This window comes from Ceratotherium simum, chromosome 24 (genome assembly GCF_057802395.1).
Source record: "Ceratotherium simum simum isolate JZ-2026a chromosome 24, ASM5780239v1, whole genome shotgun sequence".
NCBI classification, from domain to species: Eukaryota; Metazoa; Chordata; class Mammalia; order Perissodactyla; family Rhinocerotidae; genus Ceratotherium; species Ceratotherium simum.
The window spans coordinates 12,357,537-12,384,359 of record NC_141923.1 but is presented as its reverse complement, the minus strand read 5'-3'; the positions used below and the strand labels follow the sequence as shown (position 1 = coordinate 12,384,359).

Below are 26,823 nucleotides of genomic sequence, written 5' to 3'. Positions count from 1 at the left end.
CCTTTGTTAGCAAAGATCAGCAATTATTTTGTAGTTTCCATCTGGACTGTGGGACAAAGGATGTGGCACAAGATATACATTTCCAAAACAGAGACTGTTGCAAAAGTAGATAGAGAATAATTTAAGATAGCACTACAAGGTTCAGCTTTGGTCTAGGCTACCAAATATCTAACCCTACATTAGTACAGTTGGATTCTTGAGTTGTATACAGTTGACTACAAGGTCTACCAGTCCTTTTATAGCTTCCCCATTATTGAGTTCTTATTTATCTTTTTATTGCCTTGATTTTATCTCCACATAATTAAAAAAATGTTTTAAACCTTTTTTATTGGTGCATTATACACATGTAGAAAAACACACAAATTATAAGTGTATGTGGAATACCTCCCACCATGTTTACAACCATGATTACCTCCTCCTTCTATCCTAAAGATAACCGCTAACCTAACTTCCAACATCAGAAATTAGTTTTGCCTATTTTTGAATTTTATATAAATGGAATCATACATTATTTATTTATGTGTGTGTGTGTGATTTGTCCAGGGGTTGAGCATAACTGTGCTTCATTCATTTTTACTGCTATATATATTCTACCAAATGAATGTACCACAGTTTGTGTATCCGTTTTACTATTAATGGATATTTGGGTTGTTTTCACTTTTTGGGTATTACAAATAATGCGGCTATGAACATCCTTCTACATATCTTTTGGTGCACACGTGCACACATTTCTGTTGGATATATGCCTAGGGTAGAATTGCTGGATTAGGGGTGTGCATATATCCAATTTTAAGGGATAATGGCAAATAGTTTTCCAAAAGGGTTGTACTAATTTGTACTCCCATTAGTAGTGTATGAGAGTTCTTTCTGTCTGTATTCCACATTTTGGGCAATACTTTGTTTTCAAAATTTTAGTCATTTTCAAGGGTGTGTAGAAATATCTTATTGTGATTATAATTTGCATTTCCCTGATTACTAATGAAGTTAAACACTTTTTCATATATTTATTGGCTATTTGGATATCCTCTTTATATAATCTTTGTCAATTATCTGTGTTGCAAATATCTTTTCTTATTTTTTAACTCTCTTAATGATGACTTTTGATTAACTCAAATTCTTATTTCTTCTTTTTCTTTTTTTTTTTTTTTGGGAGGAAGATTAGCCCTGAGCTAACATCTGTTGCCAATCTCCCTCTTTTTGCTGAGGAAGACTGGCCCTGGGCTAACATCCATGCCCATCTTCCTCTACTTTATATGGGACACTGCCATAGCATGGCTTGACAAGCAGTGTGTTGGCACGCGCCCGGGATCTGAACCCCAGGCTGCTGCAGCGGAGTGTGCGCACTTAACCGCTACCCGACCTGGCCGGCCCCTGAAATTCTCATTTCTAATGTAATCAGAGTAGCTATCTTTTTCTTTATGTAAAGTGCTTTTAATATCCTATCTAGGAAAATCCCTACTCCAAAATTATGACAATATTCTTTGTTATCTTCTGGAATATTTGTTTTTTACCTTTTATATTTAGATGTATCTGGAATTAATTTTTCTGTATGGTGTGAGGTACGGGTCAATTTTTTTTTCTCTTATGGATAGCCAATTGAGTCAACATCATTTATTAAAAATATTTTCCTTTCCTTACTGTTCTGTAGTACCATTTTTGTCTTAAATCAAGCGTCTATTTAAGGATGGTTCTGTCTCTGGATTCTTTATTTAGTTCAGTTGGTGTATTTTTCCTTTTCCCAATACCACACTGTCTGAATTAATGTAGCTTAATAAGAAAATTTCATATCCTTCAGTGCAAGTCTTTCCACCTTGTTGTAGTTGTGACTCTCTTCCTCGTCTCCGCCTGCTTTCTCTTCTTCCTGTTCTTTCTCCTCCTCCTCCCTTTCTTCCTCCCTCAAGGTTATTCCTCGCTATTTGCTAAGTTAAAGAGTTTGTCAAGTTAAACACATGCAAACACTCACCTAAACTACTAGGATTTTGATTGAAATTGCCTTGAATCTGTTGATCAATTTTGGGAACTGACGTCTTTAAAATATTGAATCTTCCAATCCAGGCACATAGTATCTCTCTTCATTTATTTAGGCTTTCTTTAGTTTCTCTCACTGCTGTTTTATAGTTTTCTGTGTAGACGTCTTGCCTATCTCTCATGTAGTGTGTCCCTAGGTATTTATTTTTTTTGATGTTATTGTCATTGATGTATCTTTTTAAAATTATATTTTCTACCTCTTTGTTGCTAGTATGTAGACATGCAGTTAATTCTTGTATATTGATCTTGTATCCAGCAACCTTACTGAATCACTTTTAAATTCTAATAATTTATCTGTAGTTTTGTTTAAACATTTTTTTTCCATGTGTACAATTATATTATTGTTGAATAGTAACAGTTTAATGTCTCCTCTTCAATCCTTAATACTTTTATATCTCTTGCCTTATTGCAGTGGCTAAAACCTCCTGTGCTATGCTGAGTTCTAAGTTCCTTCATGGTTTCCTCTTTGACACATGGGCCATTTAGAAGGATGATGATTAATTTCTAAACATATGGGGATTTTCCTCGTGAAGTTTTATATTGATTTACAGCTTGATTCCTTTGTGGTCAGACAACATACTTTGTATTATTTCATTCCTTTAAAACTTTTTAGACTTTCTTTAGGCAGTTGTTTGTTCTATATATGTCAATTAAATAAAATTTGTTAATTGTGCAGTTTGAATCTTCTATAGCCTTATTGCATTTTTGTCTGTGTCTTCTATTAGTTACCAAGAGTAGAGTGTTAAAAATCTCCTAGTATGGTTGTGGATTTGTGTATTCCTCCTTGTACTTCTGTCAATGTTTGCTGTATAAATTGGGAAGGTGGCATTATTAGGTGCATACAAATTTAGAATGCAATATCTTCTTGGTGAATTGAAACTTTTACCATTATGAGATGCATGTCTTTATCTCTAGTAATGCTTTTTTTTGTATTAAAATCTACTTTGTCTTATTTTTTATTTTTATTTTTTGAGGAAGATTGGCCTTGAGCTAGCATCTGTTGCCAATCTTCCTCCTTTTTTCCTTTTTTTTTCCCCTCCCCAAAGCCCCAGTAGATAGTTTTATGTCATGGTTGTACATCCTTCTGTTGCTCTATGTGGGATGCCACCTCAGCATGGCTTTAAGAGGAGTACGTAGGTCTGCGTCCAGGATCTGAACTGGTGAACCCTGGGTAGCCGAACTGGAGCCTGTGAGCTTAACTGCTATGCCACCGGGCTAGCCCCTACTTTGTCTATACTAATATAGCTATACCAGCTTTCATGAGTGTTTGCATAATTTTGTATAAAATTTGCATAAATTTGTATAACTTCTTCCACCCGTTTATTTTCAACTTTTTAATATTCTTATATTTCATGTGTGTCTTGTAAGCAGTGCATAATTCTGTTTTTTAAACTAAATTTTCATGATCTTTGCCTTTTAATTAGAACACTTAGTCCATACATATATATATGTAATGTAATTACTGGTATATTTGATTTTAAATCCACCATTTTTCTATTTGCTTTCTAATTTTCCTGCCTTTTCTGTGTTTCCTTTTTCTCTACTTTTGCACTGATTGAGCATATTTAAATATTTCATCTTTGTCTTGGTGAGTTATTTAGTCTTCTGTATTCTTTTAATCATTACCCTAGAGATTATACCATGCATTCTTGACTTATCAGTATCCAGTATAAAATAGTTCTTTTACCTTTTCCTGTAAAATGACAGAAGATTTTAATTTCTTTTACCTCCTCCTGACTTCTGTGCTATGCTTTTATGCTTTATTTTTCATAATTCCACAAAACATAATTATTATTGTTCCTTGCAGTCAATATTATTATTCTTTTTTCTTACTCTTTTTCCCTTTTATATCTCTAAGCACCATCTAAAATTTTAATTTTTTTCCTTAATAATCCTCTTTTATATTTCCTTTAGTGCCATTGTACTGGGGATAAATCTTTTCAGTTAGTGTTTGTCTGAAAATGTCATTGTTTTGCCTTTATTTCTTAAAGATATTTTTCTGAGTGTATAGAATTCTAGATTGGCAGTCATTTTCTTTCCATACTTTGAAGATATTTCAATGATTTTTTTCATTTTCATTGTTTCTATTAAGTCAGCTGTCAGTTATTGTTGCTCTTTTGAAGGTAAACTGCCTTTTTTCTTTTTCTTTTGAGATTTTTATTTTTTTCTATTTGATTGAAATTTTCTTTTTTCATATTTATTTCCAGTTTTGTTGAGAGATAATTGACATATGTCACTGTATAAGTTTAATGCATACAGCATGATGGTTTAATTTACATATATTGTGAAATGATTATTGCGATAGGTTCAGCTAATGTCCATTATCTCATATAGATACAATATAAAGAAAACAAAGAAGAAAAAAGAAGAATTTTATCCTTGTCACAAGAACTCTTAGGATTTACTCTCTTAACAACACTTCTATATATTATACAGCAGTGTTAACTATAGTCAACATGTTGTCTATTATATCCTTGTACTTATTTATCTTATAACTGGAAATTTGTATCTTTTGACTACTTTCCTCCAATTCTTCCTTCCCCCACTCTCTACCTCTGGTAACCACATGTCTGATCTCTTTTTCTATGAGGTTTTTTTTTTTTTTGTATTCCACATAATAAGTGAGATCATACAGTATTTGTCTTTCTCTGTTTGACTTATTTCACTTAGCATAATGCCTTTGAGGTCCATCCATCTTGTCACAAATGGTAGGATTTCCTCATTTTTTATGGCAGAATAATATTCTATTATATATATACCACTACTTCTTTATCCATTGATGGACACTTAGGTTGTTTCCATGTCTTGCTATTGTAAATAATACTGCTATGAGCATGGGAAGCAGATATCTTTTTGAGTTCGTGTTTTTATTTCCTTTGGATATATTCCCAGAAGTGGAATTGCTGGATCATATGGTAGTTATATTTATAATTTTTTTAGCATTTTATTTTATTTTTTAAACATTATTTTATTGAGGTCATAATGGTTTATAACATTGTGTAATTTCAGGTGTACATTTTTATATACCAATTTCTGTATAGACTACATTGTGCTCACCACCAATAGTCTAGTTTTTATGCGTCACCATACATATGTGCCTCTTTACCCCTTTCATCCACCCTTCCCCTCTGGTAACCACTAATCTGTTCTCTTTATCTATGTGTTTGTTTATCTTCCACATATGAATGAAATCATACAGTATTTGTCTTTCTCTGTCTGACTTAGTTTACTTAACATAATACCCTCAAGGTCCATCCATGTTGTTGCAAATGGGATGACTTTGTCTTTTTTTATGGCTGAGTGGTATTTCATTGTATATATGTATATACCACATCTTCTTTATCCATTTATCTGTTGATGGGCACTTGGGTTGCTTCCACATCTTGACTATTGTGAATAATGCTGCGATGAATTTAAGGATGCATAAATCTCTTTGAATTGTTGATTTCATGTTCTTTGGATAAATACCCAATAGTGGGATAGCTGGATCATATGGTATTTCTATTTTTAATTTTTTGCTTTTCATCTGCTGCTGAATTTGGTTTGCTAGTATTTTATTGAGAATTTTTGCATCTATATTCATCAGGGATATTGGCCTGTAGTTTTTTTTTCTAGTAGTGTCTTTTTCTGGCTTCGGTATCAGGATAATGCTGGCCTCAAAAAATGAGTTTGGAAGTGTTCTCTCTTTGATTTTTTGAAGAGTTTGAGAAGGATTGGTGTTAATTCTTCTTTAAATGTTTGGTAAAATTCACCAGTGAGGCCATCTGGTCCTGGGCTTTTCTTTGTTGGGAGATTTTTGATTGCTGATTCAATCTCCTTACTAGTAATTAGTCTATTCAGATTTTCTGTTTCTTTCTGATTCAGTCTTGGTAAGTTGTATGTTTCTAAGAATTTTTCCATTTCTTCTTAGTTGTCCAGTTTGTTGGTGTATAGTTGTTCATAGTAGACCCTTATGATCCTTTGTATTTCTGTGGTGTCAGTTGTAATGTCTCCTTTTCATTTATAATTTTGTTGATTTGAGTCCTCTCTCTTTTTTCCTTCGTTAGTCTGGATAAGGGTTTGTCAATTTTGTTTATTTTTTCAAAGAACCAATCTTTGTTTAATCTTTTCTGTTGTTTTTCTGTTCTCTATTTCATTTATTTCTGCTCTAGTCTTTATTATTTCTTTCTTCTGCCAACTTTGAGCTTGGTTTATTCTTCTTTTTCTGGTTACTTAAGGCATAGATTTAGGTTGTTTATTTGGGATCTTTCTTGCTTCTTAATGTAGGCATTTATTGCTATGAACTTCCCTCTTAGAACTGCTTTTGCTGCATCCCGTAAGTTCTGGTATGTTGTGTTTCCATTTTTGTTTGTCTCAAGAAACTTTTTTATTTTCCCTTGAATTTCTTCTTTGATCCATTGTTTGTTCAGGAGAGTGTTGTTTAATTTCCATGTGTTTGTTAATTTTCCAGTTTTCCTCTTGTTATTGATTTCTAGTTTCATGCTGTTGTGGTCAGAGAAGATACTTGGTATGATTTCAGTCTTCTTGAATTTGCTAAGACTTGCTTTGTGGCTTAACATATGGTCTATCTTAGAAAATGTTCCATGTGCAGGGGCCATCCCCGTGGCTTAGCGGTTAAGTGCGGGTGCTCCACTAGTGGCGGCCCAGGTTCAGATCCCAGGAGCGCACCGACGCACTGCTTGTCCGGCCGTGCTGAGGCTGTGTCCCACATACAGCAACTAGAAGGATGTGCAACTATGACATACAACTATCTACTGGGGCTTTGGAGAGAAAAAGGGGAAAAAAGGAGGAGGATTGGCAATAGATGTTAGCTCAGGGCTGGTCTTCCTCAGCAAAAAGAGGAGGATTGGCATGGATGTTAGCTCAGGGCTGATCTTCCTCACAAAAAAAAAAAAGAAAAGAAAATGTTCCATGCGCACTTGAGAAGAATGTGTATTTTCTGTTGTTGGATAGAATGTTCTGTATATGTCTGTTAGGTCCATTTGGTTTATAGTGTTGTTCAAATATGCTGTTTCCTTATTGATTCTCTATGTGGATTATTTATGCATTGTTGAGAGTGGGTTTTATTTATTTTTTGATTTTTAAGCAGCTTTACTATGATATGTCTAGTTATGATTTTATTTATATTTATCTTTTTTGGGGGTTCATAGAACTTCTTGGCTTGATGTCTTTTGTCAGTTTTGGAAAATTGTCAGTCATTATCTCTCTTTTGTTAGCGATAACAGTACTTTATTAAGGCATATTTTGCATATAGTAAGATGCACAGACATCAAGGGTATGGCTGGATCAATTTTGAGAAGTGCATAATGCTCATTTAATCATGTCCCAGATAAAGACAATAGAATGTTTCCATCCTTCCAGAAAGTAATGGCATACCTCTTTCCAATCAGTGTCCCCCCTTCCACCCTGAGGCAGTCACTACTCCTGTTTCTATATAATTCATGTATTCATATAATTTAGGGATTCATATAAATGGAGATCTGACAGTATGTATTCTTTTGTGTCTGACTTCATTTACTCAACATAATGTTACTGAGATTAATCTGTGTTGTTGAGGATATTAGTAGTTCTTTTTTTATTGCTAATTAAGTATTCCATTGCATAAATATACCACAGTTTGTATATATGAGGGTTGGTTTATTTCTGGTTCCCATTTACTCCTAGGGTGTGGCCTTTTGGGACCTCTACCCACAGCCTGGGGAGATTTTTAGGTCCCATTCCTTGGTAGTCCCAAAATTCCAATTTTTGTTCCCCTACTTCAAAGAGTCTGTTGAAATTGCTCATCTTGTGGGACTGGCAGATAGAGAAACAGGCAAAGGAAGAAGAGTGGCCTCAAATGCCAGGTTCACCTTGTGACGATTCCGTCTTCTTTTGTGTCATGGTCCCACTATTCTCCCATAAATTTCTCTGTTTGTTTGTTTTTGCTTTTAATCTTGTCCAGTTTTCTAACTGTTCTCAGTAGGAGAATTGGCTTGAATTAATTTGTCATTTCCAGGGAAGTGGAACCCAGACTTTTTGTCCTGTAATATTTTCAACAGTGGAATGTATGACGTATATTTTTTTGAGCTCAGGCATATTGAAGAATGTTTTTCTATTTCTTCACACATGAAAGAAAACTCTGCTTTACTGAAAAATATGTAAATATTGCTTCATTGTTTTCTGGCATTTAGAGTTATAGAAGACAAATCTTAGACCAGTGTGATTTTGTCTGTTATAGGAATCCCTTTTGTTGTTCTTAATTCTTGGAGACCTATTTATTTATTAAAAAGAACTTTTCTTAAATATTTCAATATATGAGTATCTTTTCATTGATTTTTGCCTATAATATGAAGAGTGCTTTCAATCTGCAAATTCAGGTCCTTTTTCAATCTTTTTCAGGAAATTTCTCATTAATGAAATTTTAGTTATTGCTTTCTTCAAATTGTTTTGATATCTTCCTTCCTTCCTTCCTTCCTTCCTTCCTTCCTTCCTTCCTTCCTTCCTTCCTTCCTTCCATCTCTCCTTCCTTCCTTCCCTCCTTCTCTCCTTCCTTTCCTTCTTTTTTTTTCTCATTGCACTGGCTCATATCTCCAGTTCAGTGTTGAACAGAAGTGCTGAGAGTAGATATCTTTTGTTTTTTCCCTGAGTCTGTGAGGGGAAAGTATTCAGGCTTTAACCATTAAATATGATGTTAGCTGTAAGTTTTTCACAGATGCTTTTTTTTTGTTTGTTTTTTGGAAAGGAAGCTTAGCTCTGAGCTAACATCCATTGCCAATCCTCCTCTTTTTGCTGAGGAAGACTGGCCCTGGGCTAACATCCATGCCCATCTTCCTCTACTTTATATGGGATGCCGCCACAGCATGGCTTGATAAGTGGTGCATAGGTCTGCACCCAGGATCCGAACCTGCAAACCCTGGGCCACCGAAGTGGAGCACATGAACTTAACCGCTGTGCCACTGGGCTGGCCCCTTCACAGCTGCTTGTTATCAGATTGAGGAGGTCCCTGTCTATTTCTAGTTTGCTGAGAGTTTTTATCATGAGTGAATGTCCATTTTGGTCAAATGCATTTTCTTCCACTGAGATGATCATATGACTTCCTCCCTTTATTCTGTTAATATGGTAAATTACATTGATTTGCTTTGCTATGTTAAACCAACCTTGTATTCCTGGGATAAATTCCACATTGTCAGCTGTGTTATATTGCCAGACTTAATTTGCTAATTTTTTTGTTAAGTGTTCTTGCTCCTACTTTTATGAGGAATATTGATCTAGTTTTTTATTGTTGTAATATCTTCATCTGGTTTTCTTTACAGCATAATGCTGATCTCATAAAATGAGATGCGAAGTGTTTCCTCATATTTCATGAAAGAGTTTATGTAGGATTTGTGTTATTTATTTCTTAAATAGTTAATAGAATTCACTGGTGAAGCCATCTGGACTTGGGGTTTTCTTTGTGGAAAGGTTTTACATTATGAATTCAATTTAATAGGTTATGAGGTGTTTAAATTTTCTACTTTGTATTAAGTCAGATTTTATAATTTTGTAATCTGTGTTTTTTGAGGAATATGGGCATTTCATCTAACTTGTCAAATTTATTTGCATGTCTGTAGCATCTGCAATGATGTCCTGTCTTTCATTGCTGACATTGGTAATTTGTTTCTTCTATATTGTTTTATTCTTCAGCTAGCTAGGGGGCTTATCAATTTTATTGAACTTTCCAAAGAACCAGCATTTGGTTTTATGATTTTCTCTATTGATTTTCTGTTTTCAATTTCATTGATTTCTGCTTCTATCTTATTTTCTTCCTTCTACAACATAGAGTTTAGTTTGTTCTTTTTCTGTTTTATTAAGGTAGAAGCGTAAATCATTTATTTTGGACCTTTTATATTTTCCAATGTAAAAATTTAAAGCTATAAATTTCCCTTTTAAGCATTGCTTTAGCTGCGTCCTACAAATTTGATATGCTATGATTTCATTGTATTTCAGTACAGAATATTTTCTGCTATTCCTGTGATTTCTTCTTTGATTTATGGATTGTTTAGAAGTGTGTTCTATTAAATGTACAAATATTTAGTTATTTTCTAGATATCTTTTTGTTATTCATTTCTAGTTTAATTCCATTGTGGTCAGAAAACATACTCTATAATATTGCTCCATCTAAATTTCTGAGGCTTATTTTATGGACCAAAATATTATCTATCTTAGTAAATGTTGCATGTGCCCTTGAAAACAATGTCTATTCCACAGTGGTTGAGTGGAGAATTCTATCATTATCAATTAGGTCAAGTTGTTGAGAATGTTGTTCAAGTCTTCTGTATTTACTGATTTTCTATCTGCTTATTTTATTAATTACTGAGAGAGGATTGTTGAAATTTGTAACACTAATTATGGACTTATTTCTTTTTCTCAGTTCTGTCAGTTTTGTTTCATGTAATTTAAAACTCTATCATTAAATGCACATATATTTATAATTGTTGTGTCATCTTGATGAATTGACTCTTTCATCATTGTGAATTATCCTTCTTTATTACTGGTAATAGTCTTTGTCCTGGAATCTACTTGTCTGATATTTATATAGACACTCCAGCTTTCTTATGATTAACATTTGCATGGTATAAATTTTTCTATCTGTTTACTTTTAACTTATCTATCTTTATATTTCAAATGTGTTTCTTGCAGGCAACATATATTTGGGTTGTGCTTTTTGAAAAACTTAAATCCTATTTGACAGTCTCTGCCTTTTAGACTGTTTACATGTATTGTAACTATTGTTTTGGCCATTTACATTTAATGTAATTACAGATATGGTTGGGTTTAAGTCTATCATCTTGTACTTGTTTTCTATTCCATCTCTTCTTTGTTTCTTTTCTTTTTAATATCTTGCCTTCTTTTTGGTTATTTTTAGTATTCCATTTTATCTCTATTGAATTGTTAGCTATACCTCTTTTTAAAAAGAATTGCTCTAGGGTTTACAATATGCACCTTTAACTTCACAGTCTACCTTTACATAGTATTATACTAGTTTACATGTAATGCAAGAAACCTGTGCAATTTTATTTTCCCCTTCCCATTCTTTTTGTTCTTCTTATCAAATATTTTACTTCTATATATATTATTAATCTCACAATACATGACTATTATTTTTGTTTTTAACAACAAATCATCTTTTAACAACACGTTAATATGAGTAGGAAGTCTTTTGTAGTTATTCACCGTTTTTACCATGTCCAGAACTCTTTATGCCTTTGTGTAGGTCCTAGCTTTCATCTAGTATCATTTTCCTTCAGCCTGAAGACCTTCCTTTGACATTTCTTTTAGTGGAACTCAGCTGGCAATGAATTCTCTTGTGTTTGTCTTCAAATAGTCTTTATTTCATATTCATTTTTGAAGGATATTTTCACTGGGTGTAGAATTCTAGGTTGACAGTTTTTTTCTTTCAGCCTATTAAAGATGTCGTTCCATTGTCTTCTGGGTTGCATTGTTTCTGACAAGAACTCAGCAATCATTCTTATCTTTGTTCCCCTGTAAGTAATGTGTTTTTTTTTCCTGGCTGCCTTTAAGATTTTCTCTTTATCATTGGTTTTCATCAATTTGATTATAATGAGTTTTGGTGTGATTTTCTTTGCTTTCATTTTGCCTAAGATTCATTTTGCTTCTTGGATCTGTGGGTTTATAGTTTGTATGAAACTTGAAAAATTTTGGCCATTGTTTCTTCCAATATTCATCCCCCACCCCCTTGCTTCCCTTGGGCTTTTAATCACACATGCTTTATACTGCCTGATATTTTCCCACAGCTCGCTGAAGCTCTGTTTATATTTCTTCCAGTACTTCAGTTTCGGTAGTTTCTATTGTTATGTCTTCTAATTCACTGATTTTTTCTTCTACATGGTCTAATGTGCCATTAAGCCCATTCAGTGAATTTTTTATTTCTGATATTGTATTTTAAATTTTTAGAAATTCCATTTGATTCTTTTATTATATCTTTAATCTCTATTCTCTTTGTGTTCATATTTTCCTTTGAATATGTTTATAATAGCTGTTTTAAGGTCCTTGTTTGCTAACTACCTCATCTCTGTAATTTCTGGGTTTGTTTCTCTTGGCCAGTTTTTTTCCTGATTATGGGTAACATTTTCCTCCCTTTTCAAATATCAAGTAATTTTTGACTGGATGTTGAACTTCATGAATATTACTTTACTGAGTGTCTGGATTTTATTGTCTTCCATTATAGTGTGTTGAAGTTTGTTTTGGCAGTCAAATTACTGGTGGATCAGCTTGACCCTTTCTAGGCTTATTCTTATGTTTTCTTAGAGTGAGCCTGGAATAGCCTTTTCCCTAATGTTAGTTTAGCCCTACTACTAAGATGTAACCTCCTAGAGTCTCTGTTAAATATCCCAGGTTTTCACTGAGTTCCCTCCACTCTGACTGGTTGGAACTTGAATATCTCCCAGCCCTGTATGAGATGTAGGAATTATTTAGCTTACAGATCCCCCATAGTTGTTCTCTATGCAGCCTAATGGAGTCTTGCCTTACACATATTCAGCTTAGTATAAAGGAAAAGACTCAAAAGGACTCCTATTCTGACTTCTGGAGCTCTTTCTTGCACAGCTGTCTCTTCTTTGGTACTCTCCCCTTCAAATTTAAGGCCCCTTCCTCTCTAAACTCCAGTTTTTGTCTCCTCAAATCAATGAAACCACCCTACTGTGCTTATCTTTCCCCTTCTAGGGCCAATGTCTGGAAATTGCTTCCAGGAAGAAAGCCAAGATGAATGTAGGACTCGCTTCATTGTTTCTCTTCTCTCAAGGATCATTGTCCTGCACTACCTGTAGTCCAATTTCTGAAAACAGTTGTTTCATATATATATATTCTAGTTTTCTAGTTGTTTGTGGTGGGAGGGCAAGTCTAATACCAGTTACTCTGTCATAGTTGGAAGCAGAATTCTTGTCTGCCGTGTTTTTATGCTATGATTTTGTTTTTATTTTCAAATGAAGGGAGATATACCATGACTATATTTCCTATAAGGTAAGGTATGTAGGTTGTCCTTATATCAGAACAAATTGTAGTGCTTTTCCCAATTACAAATACTTGTGCTCTATCTTTAGAGATTTTGATTCAGTGAATCTAACATGGGTTACAGGCATAATATTTTTGAAAACTTGACAGGTGATTTTTGATATGCAACAAAAATTAAGAATCACTGTTCTAGTAACTTAAATCTAGTGTGACTTTGGTGAACTTAAATGAAGTATCCTACAACCTGTTCTTAACTCAGTGATACTCTGTAAAAATGAAATAAAAAATTAGAGGAGTAGGACCTCCTGGATATCCCCACTGTCCACATATGAAGCATTAATTTTTGGCAGAGCAGGCCTGATCAAGTGATATCTTTGCTCAAGTTGTGATATCTTTGCTCAAGTGCTATTGGCTGTTGCACATTCTGATTTGTTTATGCCTATGCCATAGCAGTTGTTATGTATTTTGAATATTCTATCTGTAAGTGTCAAGAACTTCTTAATATTTATAAAGTGATCTGCAAATATTCTCATAATACATGGATTCAGAGATGGTTAGGAAATTTCATCTTGTGTGCCAACTCTGTTTTGATTAGTGGTGACTTCCTGGAGCTCAGTGTTGAGGATTTTAAGGCCAGTTCTGGACTCAGCAGGAATGAATGCTCTTGTGGATTAGTGATATCTGTCATGAGTTTGTGATTGGAGGAATGGGGCACATGTCCCATGTCTTTGCAACTCCTGTGCTGGTTAAAGGCAGTCTTTTTCTCTAGGTTTCTCTAATTATACTTGTTGCTACTCTCTATATTCATTTGACTTTTCCACATGTAGGAAACAAATATTATAGTTATGGAATGCTTATATTCAAATTATTTCTTCATTCATCCATTCCTTACTCATTCATTTCCTCTTTCTCTCTCTCTAAAAATATAATCAATATGATACTGTGTTATTAGAGTAGTGGTTTCTGGTCTGTACTTCTTTTCTTCTTTTTAAATAAATAGACTCATTGTATATTTTTTTAAGGTCAATGGCTCTGTTGACCATATTTTCCTGAATCTCAAATCAGACACATAATCTTATACTTGGTCTAACAATAGGATAGAAGATTTGAAGTTGGGACACTCCTAGATAGAAAATTTTGAAGCATAAATTAGGCCTGGATCATTAATAATAAGTATTTTTGAATTACAATTGGGTATGTAACTAAGTAAGAATATCCTATTATCTGCAAATTCTATATATGAGGCAATCATAGTCCTATGAGATTAGAATATGGCAATTTAGAAAAATGTCCTACTTTTAAACATATAATCCTATTTTTTTTTTTTTATGATAGAATATTGTTAGCTAAGTGCTTTGGGCTACAGAATCATCTGGATGATGATAATTATTTGTTGTGATTTTTCTTCTGGTCTATCCCAGATTACTTGGTTCTTGTCCTCATTCTGTGTGCATACTGTTTCAAGGAGTTGGATATTAGCAAACCAGCAGAGGTTTAGTCTGTGGGTCACGTGTGAGAGAGAGATTTGGTTCTCCACTTCATTTGGGCAAGAAACTATCTTTCTAGTCTCCACATTTGATGGGGATGAAGTGGGAAATGGAATGGTTGAGGTTGCTTTACCATTCATTTCAGTTATTATCAATTTGAAAGACTTCCTGGTGCCAAAATTCTAGAATGTTTAGCATAGTATACTATAGTGAAAAGAGCACAGCGTCAAGAACCAAGAGCTATAGGTTCTAGTCCCAGCTTGTCATTTACTGACTCTGTGACCGTAACAAGCTACTTAATCTTTTTAACTTTAACTTACTCATATATGAAATGAAGTTAATAATCTGCTGTATCTATTCCACAGAGTTGTTAGGAGGATCAAGTGAAACCATAGGTGTAGAAACCTTTGAGAACTTACTAATGGTATATCATTGTGAGGTAGTATTATACTATTGTGTATGCCACCTTATACTAGCTTGTCTCTCCCCATGGGAAAATGGATGGAGCTGTGTTATCTTTGCTCAATTTTAAATTTTTCATAGATTAAAAAATGATTATTTTAGGAAGCCTTCTGATGATGGTTCTATTTAGGAAAAAGAAAACTAGTGAAGTGTCTGCTGTGTTTTTACTAGGGCACAAATAATTTCAATGAGAAGTGTTCATCAGCTATGCTTTGCTTTACAGCTTGGAATCCCATCCACTGCCAGCACATTGAATGCCACAATGCAATTAACAAACCAGCTGTGAAGGTACTGTTTTAGCAGACCTAGTGCCATATTGCATTATCAGTGGTCAAATTATCAGGAGCAGATTGCTGAATGAAATGGAGTAGATCTTATCCTTCTCTGTAAAGCAGAGGGCTGTGCTTTGTAGTAATATCAAGCACCTCCATGTTCAATCTGACTGTACTTTAGTAGATTGGTTCAAGACAGAGCAATGAATAATGATGTGTGCAAGTTTGGCTACCAGTTCGTAGCCAAGTGCTGTGTAGCACTAAGCTAATTATCAGAATAATCATGAAACACTTGCATAGTCCTTAACTGGCTTCTATCTGAGCTAATAAACTCAGGGAAATGTACTTTGCCCCTGTTTTCATGTGTATGCTACAAATTATGAGTGTCTGGTGTGTGACTATGCAAATTCGACAGTAATAGGAGAAAAATAGATAAAATTGTTAAGTCTTAGCTCAGATCACAGATATGACTTAGTTGGAATGACAGAGGTAGTTGGACAGCAAACACATGGAAAGTTACATTAGAGGTAAGGGAACAGTGGTTTAGAGAGGTTGAGCCACTTTCCTAAAGTCACACAGCTAGAACTAGGTACCTTGACTCAGCCTTATTCTTTTTCTACCACATCAAATTGGTTCTGTCCTGTTATAACCCTGAATCTTTGAAGTTGAATATTAAGAAAAATAATCACACCTTTTAACAAAATTACTTATATTTGTTGGATACAACACTTGGCTGGAGAGACCTGTGTCTGGATTTGCAAAGGTTAACTTTTATACTATGAAGAGTGGGAGTTAGGTTAAGTGATTAGAGTTCACAGTTACTTTTTAGAACCTAGTGTCATGGGATTTTGCCTCCCTTGTTCTATAGATAGGTAGACTGTATTACCAAATGATAGTAAGACAATAGTCATGTTATAGAAACAGAGTAGAAGAGGTAAAATGAGATATAACAAATATAAATATAAATGGAACCAAAATGAAATATAAATGGAACAAAAATGTTTTTCATATACCAAAATGGCAGAGGAGTGCCAATAATAACATTGTCATCTAGATATATCTTACTAACGAAGGATATCCTTGTATTATTATGCTTGATCTCTGCTTTTGATGAAGGCAAATTGAATGAATTTATGTTGAAAAAGAGCAGGTGAGGGTAAGCCACCAAGGGAAACACAGTCCTCTCCTATTCTACTATGTGTACGCCTCCTCTGAACTTCCAGAGACATTTGGGATTTAAAGGTACTTCTCTTTGGTGTGAGGACATTTTGAGCGAAACACATGAGTTCGTATATTATTCATGGAGTTCAGCTGAATTCTTCACAGTGGTGAGACTGTCATTCCCTCACTTTAGTTTCTATATCCATCCTTTCTTCTTCCTGCCTAAGTTACAGTGCCCTCTTTTGGTTTACCCAGACATCAAAAGAAAGGAGATACTTGCTGTCTGATTTTTCCAATTACTTTTCCCCCTGCTTTTATGTCAGACTGCATTCATCTGACTTCCTGATTAGTAATGATTTCTGGCCTCCTACTCACAGGAATCATCATGATTAGATTTTCTCCTTCACTTCCAGGCAAACAGCCCAGTCCCTTCCTCTGGCCTGGCCTCACTTTTCTCACTGGCTGTTCCCTATAGCCAGTCCTCCAGGATAGGCCAAACCATCCTACTTTCTATCATTTTTTTTGGTGAGGAAGATTAGCCCTGAGCTAACATCCGATGCCAATCCTCCTCTTTTTGCTGAGGAAGATTGGCTCTGGGCTGACATCTGTGCCCATCTTCCTCTACTTTACACATGGTACGCCTGCCACAGCATGGCTTGATGAGCGGTGCGTAGGTCTGCGTCTGGGATCTGAACCTGCGAACCCCAGGCCACCAAAGCAGAGCGCATGAACTTAACCAGTACACCACCAGGCTGGCCCCTGTCAATTTTTTTATTGAGGTGTAATTCACATAACATAAAATTAACCATTTTAAAATGAACAGTTCAGTGGCATTTAGCACATCCACAATGTTGTGCAACCACCACCTCTATGTAGTTCCAAAATATTTTTATCACCCCCAAAATTTTACTTTCTGAACCCCAGTTTTCCAGAGCTTCCTTTTTTATTTGCACTCTACACTTCCCATAAGGGTAACATTTTGTTAATGCTTCCTATGCTGGTGCTGTTTTTGCATGACAACATGTCTGGCTCAGTATTGTTCTCTCTTTACAATATGAGCACTCCTCAGACCCAAGTAGATATGACCATATGACACGTAGGTCAAGGGTATCCAACATCCAGATGCTTACCGAGTAATGTTAAATGAAAAAGAAATTATGAAATTGTACAGTATGATGCCAGTCTAGTTTTAAAATTACATATATGTATATTTATATTCATATTCATAGTGAAAAACAACCAGTAATGCTCATCAGAATGTTTCCAGTGATTTCATTGAGATGGAGGGTTAATGAATTATTTAAATTTTCTTCTTTCCTTTATTTTCCCAACCCTCTACATTGGGCGTATGTTATATTTATAAACAGAAAATAACTATTTTTTAATGCAGCAGTCAGATTTGAACATACTAATATGGGTATAAACTGACCTGTTCAGAGTAGAACAGAATTGACACTACTAGCCACAAATCTGATGGGCCGTGTTAATTAATTCATAACACATCAGAGTTCAGTTAGCTAATCTCTGATGACTCTTTATAGTTCTAACATCCTAGGAGTTTTTCCTTTTGAGTGGAATGAAAAAATTCTTTACCTGACAGTGGTATCAATAATCATTGGAAATGAGAGTAAAGTAACTATATTGAAGAAGAGGTCTACATGGGGTGCATGGGAAAGACTCAGGGAAAATGTATTTATCCTCACAAAAAGCCTTGTATCTCCATAATGGTGAGCTATACCGCTAGGTAGTAATGATTTGTCAAATAGAAAAGCATTATCTATTTTTATTGCAATAGATCGCAAAAAAGTACTTTTTAGATAAGAGCCAAGAGTTGTGATAGGACTCAAAATGAAAACATGTTGGAACTTACAGTTCACTGTATCACACTCTGCTTTTGGATTTACTTGGTTCTATTTGAAAATCACTTTATGAAGTACTTTGGAGCCCCGATAATTATCTAAAACTAAGTCAGCAAACTATGGCCCGTAGTCCAATCTGGCCTGTTGCCTGTTTTCGTAAATAAAGTTTTATTGGTATACAGCTATTTGCTTACGTATTGTCTATGGCTGTCTATTGTTACGTATTGAGCTAAAGGCTCATTTGCTTACGTATTGTCTATGGCTGCTTTTATGCTACAAAAGCAGGGTTGAGTAGTTGTGACAGAGAATGTATGGCCCATGAAGTGAGAAATGTTTCCTCTCTGGCCATTTACAGAAAGTTTGCCAATCCCTGATTTAACACAGCAAAAAGTAGTTATTCATTGCATCAAAGGAAGTATGAAACTTAACTAAGGAAAATTTTCACACTGGGCCTTTAGCATCAAGGAATATATAATTTACAGATTTTGATGGTATAATTATTTAAATTTAGGAAGTCTAACTCTTTTTTCTCCAATCATTGAAACTCCTCAGGGTTTTAACTTTAAATGACAGGCTGTTTGGGTTATAAGTGCAGTTCATTTTTCCCCTTCAACTCAGTAAAAACTAAAGAGAAGGAAGAGTGACGTCCCAGAAGAATTTGTATACTAAGCATGTTAACTGCGTAGTCAGCTGTAGCATGGAGAAGGGCAAGAACAGAAGTCAAAATGACTTTGGAAAGTCACAGAAATTTAAACTGATGCAAAGTAAAAAATGCAGCTAGTCATCTGAATACTTTGTTCACTTGATTTAAAACATCCAGATATTTGAAATATCCTGATGATCAGAAATATCCTGATGAACACTTTTCATCTCTGTGCTTAGGCTAATGAAACCTCAGCCATAAATAATCCAGATTTGAACAGGGCACAGCGGGGCTAAAGAAACTACAGGTCACATGTGGAAGAAAAAACACCTGAAAATGAAATGTTGGATGATTGACATAGAACTTAGATTCCAGAGTAAGAAAAGTGAATCACTCAATGTTAGATTCAATGCTAAATTTTCTGAATGAGGTCTATCTTAAGAAGCAAAATTCTCTATGTCAAGCATCTTGGTAACAGCTATATTTTATAATCTTAATAATATATTTTCCTTTTCCTAAAGAGAGATTACTGTGTTTTACCTCTTTAGGGAAGGAATTACTGTACGAGTAATGTAGAGGCAATTTGAGCAGCCATTGAACAAGATGATTTTTTATCTTTGTGGAATGAGGGTGGATTTCTTGACACTATTTGTTACTTGAATTGCAAATAACAGGAGAAATGAAAAACCGCAGCAGCCACATTTAAATCTGCAGTGTGGACTCATCAGCCAGGGTAGGAAAAAGTTGTAGGTTGAATGGGTTTTACTAAAAATATTTATTCCACTTTGCTTTAGAAAACCTGTCATTATTGAAACATTTGTGCTCATGCTACAGGGAATGTGATAAACAGGACAGGAGAGGTCATTCTGTCTCTTCATGTGTTTCAGATGTGTATAGACCCTTCCCTGTCAGTAGCTTTGGGTGATAAACCACCCCCACTGTATCTCTGTGAAGAATGCAGCCAGAGGATCGCAGGGTAGGTACCAGGGTCCTCAAGGAAAAGGAAATAGGGCAACAATGAGAAGATAAGAACAATCACTTGGACTTAAATTGGTTATATTACCCACATTTCCCACTAACTTCTCTGTTTTTTAAAGGTTACTTTGTCAGATATTTAATATATAGCAAACTTTCATTTGAAAGTCTTCAGCTTTGAGAAGATGCAATATTTCTCTCCATGTGACAAGAGAAAGCAATTCCACTCAATAAAGCAGCTCCAATTTTCAAGTGATCCTGTTAAAAAGGCCACAGAGAAAAATAAAACTGTGGTTTTCAAACATGACATATAATTCATGTGGGTTCTCTTTGCTTGTTAGTTTCACAGACTCACACACAGCTTTGTACAAATCATGTTGTATTTTGGTTGGCTTAGTTAGCATCTGGAAAGTATCATTTAAAGATAACTGAATGTGATGAAATGCCTATAATTTATAATTTAGCTGGGATGCATTAGACATTTAAAAAGTTTATTATGATAGTGCTCTTAATTATACTTCCTTTCTATTAAAAGCCTTTATTCAATAGTGTACAGCTTACAAACGTTCATGTGGAAGGGTAACATTGCAAAGAAGCTCAATAATGAATTTTGTTTTTCTTTATAGGGATCACAGTGAATGGTTGATTGATGTTCTTCTGCCACAAGGTATGGTGTACTTCAGAAAGGATGAATTATGAGTAATCATGACTAATGGCAGGGTTGACTTCTCTCCTTTTGTACTATTTTATTTTACAAAGACAGTAACCAAAGTATTATATTCAATGAATATCCATTCATATGAAGCATTATATCAATGTCTTTCTTATAATATACCCACACATTTAATAATGAGGGAAGAGGTATCCTCTCTACCAAAACTAAGGGTAGGTGTTGGAATTAGGATTCCGTATGACTAAAGCCCTGGTGAATTATGTCTTAAGGGATTTTCTGTATATATAGCAGGTGTTGCCAATGATATGTTTGCTGTGCCAGGTCAGAAAGGGAATAAGGAACATCAGGAGGAAGAGCATTGAATAATGGGTCTTTCTCCTGCCACTATTACTAGCTCTGTGTTTTTAGGGAAAATCATTTAATTGCCCTGAGACTCAGTCTCCCCATCAGTAAAATGGGGATAAAGTATATCTGACGCATCTCAATGAAAAGGCAAGATAATAGTGCTTGTAGTCTGTTAGACTTCTGAAAGCTATGCCAGTAAGTTGGCAGGTCCCAGACAGAGCTTCCCTCCACACATGAGGAAGCAGGTATTCCAGCCACCTAATTGGAGCTGAACTGATCAGAAAAGGTACTCGGGAAAGCAGAGGAAAGATGAAAGGTGGAAAAAGCTGGGGGCATACTGAATACAGATCAGGCACACAGGAGGAACTTGATACATCAGAGATAGATAATAAAAGAATTTATATGAAAGGCCCGTTTAAAAAGAAATGTAAAAACCTTATGTTAACTAAATTCTGTGAACATTTTTTTTTAAACTTAAGGCCTTGCTTGATTATAATTACACTATCTCTTTGTAGTCTAACTTTTACTATTAGGTCATCTCAACCTTAAGAAATAAATTAATTTAGTCAGTGCTCTCCATCTGTAAAATGGATCAATAATGTCGGCTTCTATATCCTTTAAAGAGACATTTTGAAAATTTATATAAGAATATCTGTAAAGAGATTTGGATTGGTATGGGAAAGATAACTTTTTCCCCTTTAAATTAGGTTACCTTGTTAGTGAACTTCCAGTACTCTGAGGTAAAACCCATAGTCAGGTTCTAAAGTACATTTTAAATATCAGATATATTGCTTAATTCTGGTCAGCATCTCCAGATGATATTCATCTTTGGAAGAAAACTGATAATAACTTTTCATTATTTATCTAGAGATGTGACACTAAGCCAGGTTAAGATAAACTCTAAGATATCAAACTGTTAAATAACCATTAATTATACAAAACTAGTTTTTAAAGCTGAGTTGTGAATTTCATTGATTTGGCATCCACTAATTCATAATTTCCAGACAAAGTTTGGGAAACATTTACCTTTGATCTTTTTAATAAACTGTAACATAGACTATACTATAAGTAAATATTTAGTTCATTTTTTGAGCACTTACTGTTTCAGGGGAAATGTTAACATATTCTTGGAAAAATTATTTTCAAGTACTCTCAAGCATCAATTTTCATGGAAATAATTGGTATGCCCACTAAAAAGAATTTTTATCCATTTGTTAAAGTCAATCCTGAAGTGGACAGTAGTTTGACAGCCGTACTCCAACTGGACAATACGTGGGTTTGAAAATTGCTTTCTGTTAAGTGAGCATGCAGCTGGTTTTACACTAGTTAAGGACTTACATAAATTGATAGTTCAAGTCTAAGTAATCCAAGTCAGTAAATTTTTTCTCCAGTTCTGATATAGCAAATCATCTCCATGGTAAAGCTCTAAATATATCCCATCAACTCAGCGTCATAGTATAATAGAAGATCAGAATACAGGGACTCCAGAGATGTTAGCTCTAGACCTGCCTCTCCCATTGATAGTCCGTGCGATCCTGAAGAAGTCATGCAACCCTCAATTTTGTTCTCTGTCAAATAAGGAGGTGAGATTCAAGTTATTTGGCTTTAACATGGTCTGAATTCTAAGTCATGTCTGAGAAGGTTGAATGACTTGTAAAAACAGGTGAAGTATTTACAGCATGCGGGTGTTTTTAACCTCATTAAACATAAGTAGATGACAATTTATGAGACAAGTGAGAAGCTGTTTTGGCCAAGTCTAAAGGTTGTGTTACTAAGCTTGTTTTTGCTCCCCTTCGTAGCTGCCCTTATTTAAAATGGGCTCTCTTTCTTTGTTGATATTTTGTGTACCTTCCCCTTACAGCTGAAATATCTGCTATATGTCAGAAGAAGGTAAGAGCAAACCATCTGTGTGGTGGGGCATGATTTGCTGTGTTTGTATGTAAATTCATTCATTGACATCTGCCTCATTTCTGCACCGTGGTGTCCCAATATGTGTTGTCACTGTATTTGTGAAGGGGGAAAAGAAATAATTTAGCATGCAAGATTGCTATGTCCAAATGGTCTCTATTTCCATTTCTGCTTTTGCTCACCCATCTTATGCACAATGTTTTTGATAAGTAATCTGAAATAAAAGCATATGTGTCACTCTGGGATAGAAGTCTAGTTACAAAAAGGTTTGAATGACAGTGCAATACATGCAGCTTAACTTTGGTAAAGGATGTATCTTGTATGCTAAAAATCTTTATTGTTTTGAAGTGGAGTGCAAATCGTCCAATATATGTGTGTCAAAAACATACCTAGACCAACCATATATGGAAAATATTCATGTATAAGTAAGTTGTATCTCTCTATGTATGTATTCATTTATACGTAAGTCGAATATCTCTAGTTAAAGATTTTGCCTTCGAATTTCCTTTAGCCACTTTTCATGACAGTTTCCCTAAGCCATTTCCATCTTCTTTTCTTGTTCTAGTTGTTGAAAAGTACAAGAGAAGGTAGTATGGTGTCATACAAAGGACTTTGGACTAGTTGGTTAAGATACTGGGGTTCTGGCCAACTCTATTCCCACCTACCTGTGAGACCATGTACAAGTCATTTAAACTTTTTAGGATTTGGTCATGAGTGCGTACTTTTGGAGGGGTGTTTCAGTTATCTATTACCACATAATAAGCCATCCTAAAATGTAGTGGCTTATAACAATAAACGTTTATTTGATCACAATTCTGTGGATTGGCAATTTGGCCTATGCTCAACTAGGCAGTTCTTTTGATAAACACCTCTAGGCTCACTCATGTATTTGCAGTCAGTTGGTGGGTAGGCTGGGGATTGGCTGGTCCCAGATGACCTCACTCTCATGTCTGGGGCCTTAGCTGTGATGGCTGGAATAGTTGAGATGACTGGGTGTCTGGCCTTTCCTCTTTCTATTAGGTGTCTCATTCTCCAGGAGGCTAGGCTGGATTTGTTCAAAAGGCAGCAGTGTTCTGAAAGAATGAGAGAGGAGGTTGCAAGGTGTTTTGAGACTGAAGCTCAGAAGTCAAACAGCATCACTTCTGCTGCATTCCATTGGTCAAAACATGCCCCAAGGCCAGCCCAGATTCAAGGAGTGGGGAAACAGACTTCTCTTCATAGAAGCAGCGGCAAGAATTTTGTGGTCATATTTAATCTACCACAATCCACCCTCTTGACATAATTACTTACATTCTTTCCACATGCAAAATACTCTCACCACCTTATAAGACCTCCAAAAGTCTTATCCATTTATGGCTTCAGGCTTAAAGTCCATTATCTTGTGATCTGCATCTGGTATGGTCACTGATGAAACTCTGGGTGCACATTCTCTTGATCCAGAGACCCGTGAACTAAAAAGGCAAGTTATCCGCGCCCTACACTCCCAACACACAACGGTGAGATAGGGACAGGATGACAGCAGTAGACCTCTGTTAAAAAAGAAGAGGAAGCAGATAGCTGGTCTGTAGCAGCTCCAGCCATGAACATGTCAACAATTCCTCTGTCTCCAGGGATAGCAAATGTGCCTTGATTAGGATCTGGTTTTGCTTCCTGGGAGTAGTTCCCTAATCCATTGTTGTCCGTCTGGGCTCTTTGCTCCACTCTCTGAGATATCTTTCCTTTTCAATAAGAAATGGCTCATGTTGCAGCTGAGTAACTCTCTTAGTCTGCTTCTTTCTTGTAGAAGTTGGGGTCCCCATAGACCTCTTTTCATGTTGAACTGTGTCTGTCCTCTTTAGTCTAAGCTGGTGGTGCTTTTGCTAGTATGACTTTCTTTAAAACTTTGTGGATTTTCAGTGAATTTCATTGGGGTTCAGTGCCCCCACAGCCACATATTTAATTCTTTTTGAGACAGTCCTGTCTGTACTTTGGGCATTTTAGTCTGCCCTTAAAGTTGTTAGAAGCCCTGTTCTAGCTGAGAGTCTCAATGGGGCATCACTTTATATCTTTCTGAAGTTTTAACAAAGGAGTGTATAGTCATTCAGCGTACTTTTGATCTGATTTTTATCCCGAGGCTATTTCTTACTTTGAGAATCTTTTAAAAACTAGAGAGACTAGGATGAGAAACAGTTTTATTTTCTAAATCAGCATGTCCTGACTCCTGTGGTATACCTAACATATTTGACATTCAGAGTGGATCATTTTTTAACACTCCCCTCCTTCATATGACAAAAGTATTTTTAGTAATAACCTCCTAATTAGCACATTTTTTATTACATATCCTTTAACAAACATTGTATTTTATATGAAAGTTAATTTGGAGAACTTCCATTAAGTTCAAAACAGTTCAAAATTGTTGAGCTTGCTTTTGGGCACAATTTGTGTCTTTACCTCTTTCGGTATTATATATTCCTACATTTGAACAGTAGGTTTGAAATAAGCATCAAGATTGTAAAGATAAAGAGACAGACCTTGATTTATTTTAGTAAGTAAACTTTGAAATGAATGCATATGGCTAAGTTCACATGGATTGAGGACCGACTATGGCTTGGACATATATTATTAAAACTTAGTATGAACCACAACAATGGTTTAGAACTTTGATGAACTAAAGGTTATTTGGGGGCAAAGTATTTTATTGCTGATATTATTTAGAATTGATGGAACATGGTGACAAAGAAGGTTGACTTTTAGTTGGTATTTCAGATCCTCATATATGCAGTATATCCAGATAACTGCATAAGAAATCACTCAAAACATAGCAGCATAAAACAACAACCCTTTAATTATGTTCACAGATTCTATGGGTCAGGGATTTGGACAGGGCACAGTCCACAGCCTGTCTCTGCTTGAGGGGCCTTATCTGGGAAGACTTGAATAGCTGGGAGCTGGAATTATCTAGAGGCTTCTAGATCATATATTTGGGCTCTGGGGTGGGGTGACTTGAAGGCTGGGCTTAGTCAGCAATGTTGACTGGAGACTTACACATTGCCTCTCCATGTGGCTTGGCCATGGCAGAGTTCTGAGAAGAGTATCCTGATGAGGAGGCTTTGAAGAGAGAATGTTCCAAGACAGTCAGGGGGAAGCTGCATGTGTTTTTATAACTTGACCTCAGGAGTCATATAAGTATCACTTCTGCCATATTCTTGGTTGAAGCAGCCACAAGCCCATCTAGATTCAAGGAAAATGGAAGCATACCTGAGGAACCAGACCCCAAGAGCCTCATCCACAGCTGGTCTTAATTTAGATGAGAAGACCTTGAACCTCCAGCCAGGAATTTGCATGTGGGAAGAATGTAAATAATTTGTGACCAGAAAATAGGATGGGAAATTGCAGGCCTTAAACTTTAGCTCTTTATTATAGCTAATAACGACCCACTAAACCCATATCCACATCCTATTGTTTATATAACAGTGGGAATCCCAGAGGAACAAAGACTAATTGTAACCAAAAGGAAGAAATAAACCCTAAGAATATACTCCTATATATACCATGCTGCTAGTAGTGTGGTATTGGTTTGGTGGGAGAGCAAGAGAAGCTCTAAACCAATAAGGATTCATGTGCTTCCAGAATGAAATTTAGTGTGTGTAAGAGAAAGAAAGGGCACAAAGCAGAAAAAATACTCCACTGGGAGAAGTCATGGCTGACTTGGAAGCTGAAAAAGACTTGGGCTTCAGACGCAGAAGAAACACGCTGTATTTTAACAAACAAACAAACAAAAACCTTATTAATAAACAGAAAAAAAGGATTATAAAAATTTTGAACTTGTTTTTATGATTTGTTGGCCTGAGTCCTGTTAAGAAAATGAGATTTCATAGCACTAGTATCCAAAGCCTTTGTACTAAAATTGGAGTAGAACAACCCTTACTTTGAAATTGTGGTTCTGATAGGCAGTTCAATACATTGTCAATGTTTTGATATAGGTTTTGTGCTGCTTGCCTTCTTCCTTCTTCTGTCTTCACAAGATATCTGTCATGGAGGT

At 35.4% G+C, this 26,823-nt stretch overlaps 1 protein-coding gene across 5 annotated transcripts in view; it reads left to right on the top strand.

Annotated features, from left to right (window-relative positions):
* Positions 1 to 26,823, top strand: part of UNC79 (unc-79 subunit of NALCN channel complex) — a 231,192-nt gene that overhangs the window by 67,336 nt on the left and 137,033 nt on the right. For all 5 annotated transcript variants that reach the window (XM_087448020.1, XM_087448023.1, XM_087448021.1 and 2 more), the window contains exons 8-11: positions 15,190 to 15,254; positions 19,789 to 19,877; positions 20,503 to 20,543; positions 22,756 to 22,784. In XM_087448020.1, the coding sequence (XP_087304146.1) occupies positions 15,190 to 15,254; positions 19,789 to 19,877; positions 20,503 to 20,543; positions 22,756 to 22,784 (224 nt within the window). The remainder of the gene's footprint in view (positions 1 to 15,189; positions 15,255 to 19,788; positions 19,878 to 20,502; positions 20,544 to 22,755; positions 22,785 to 26,823) is intronic.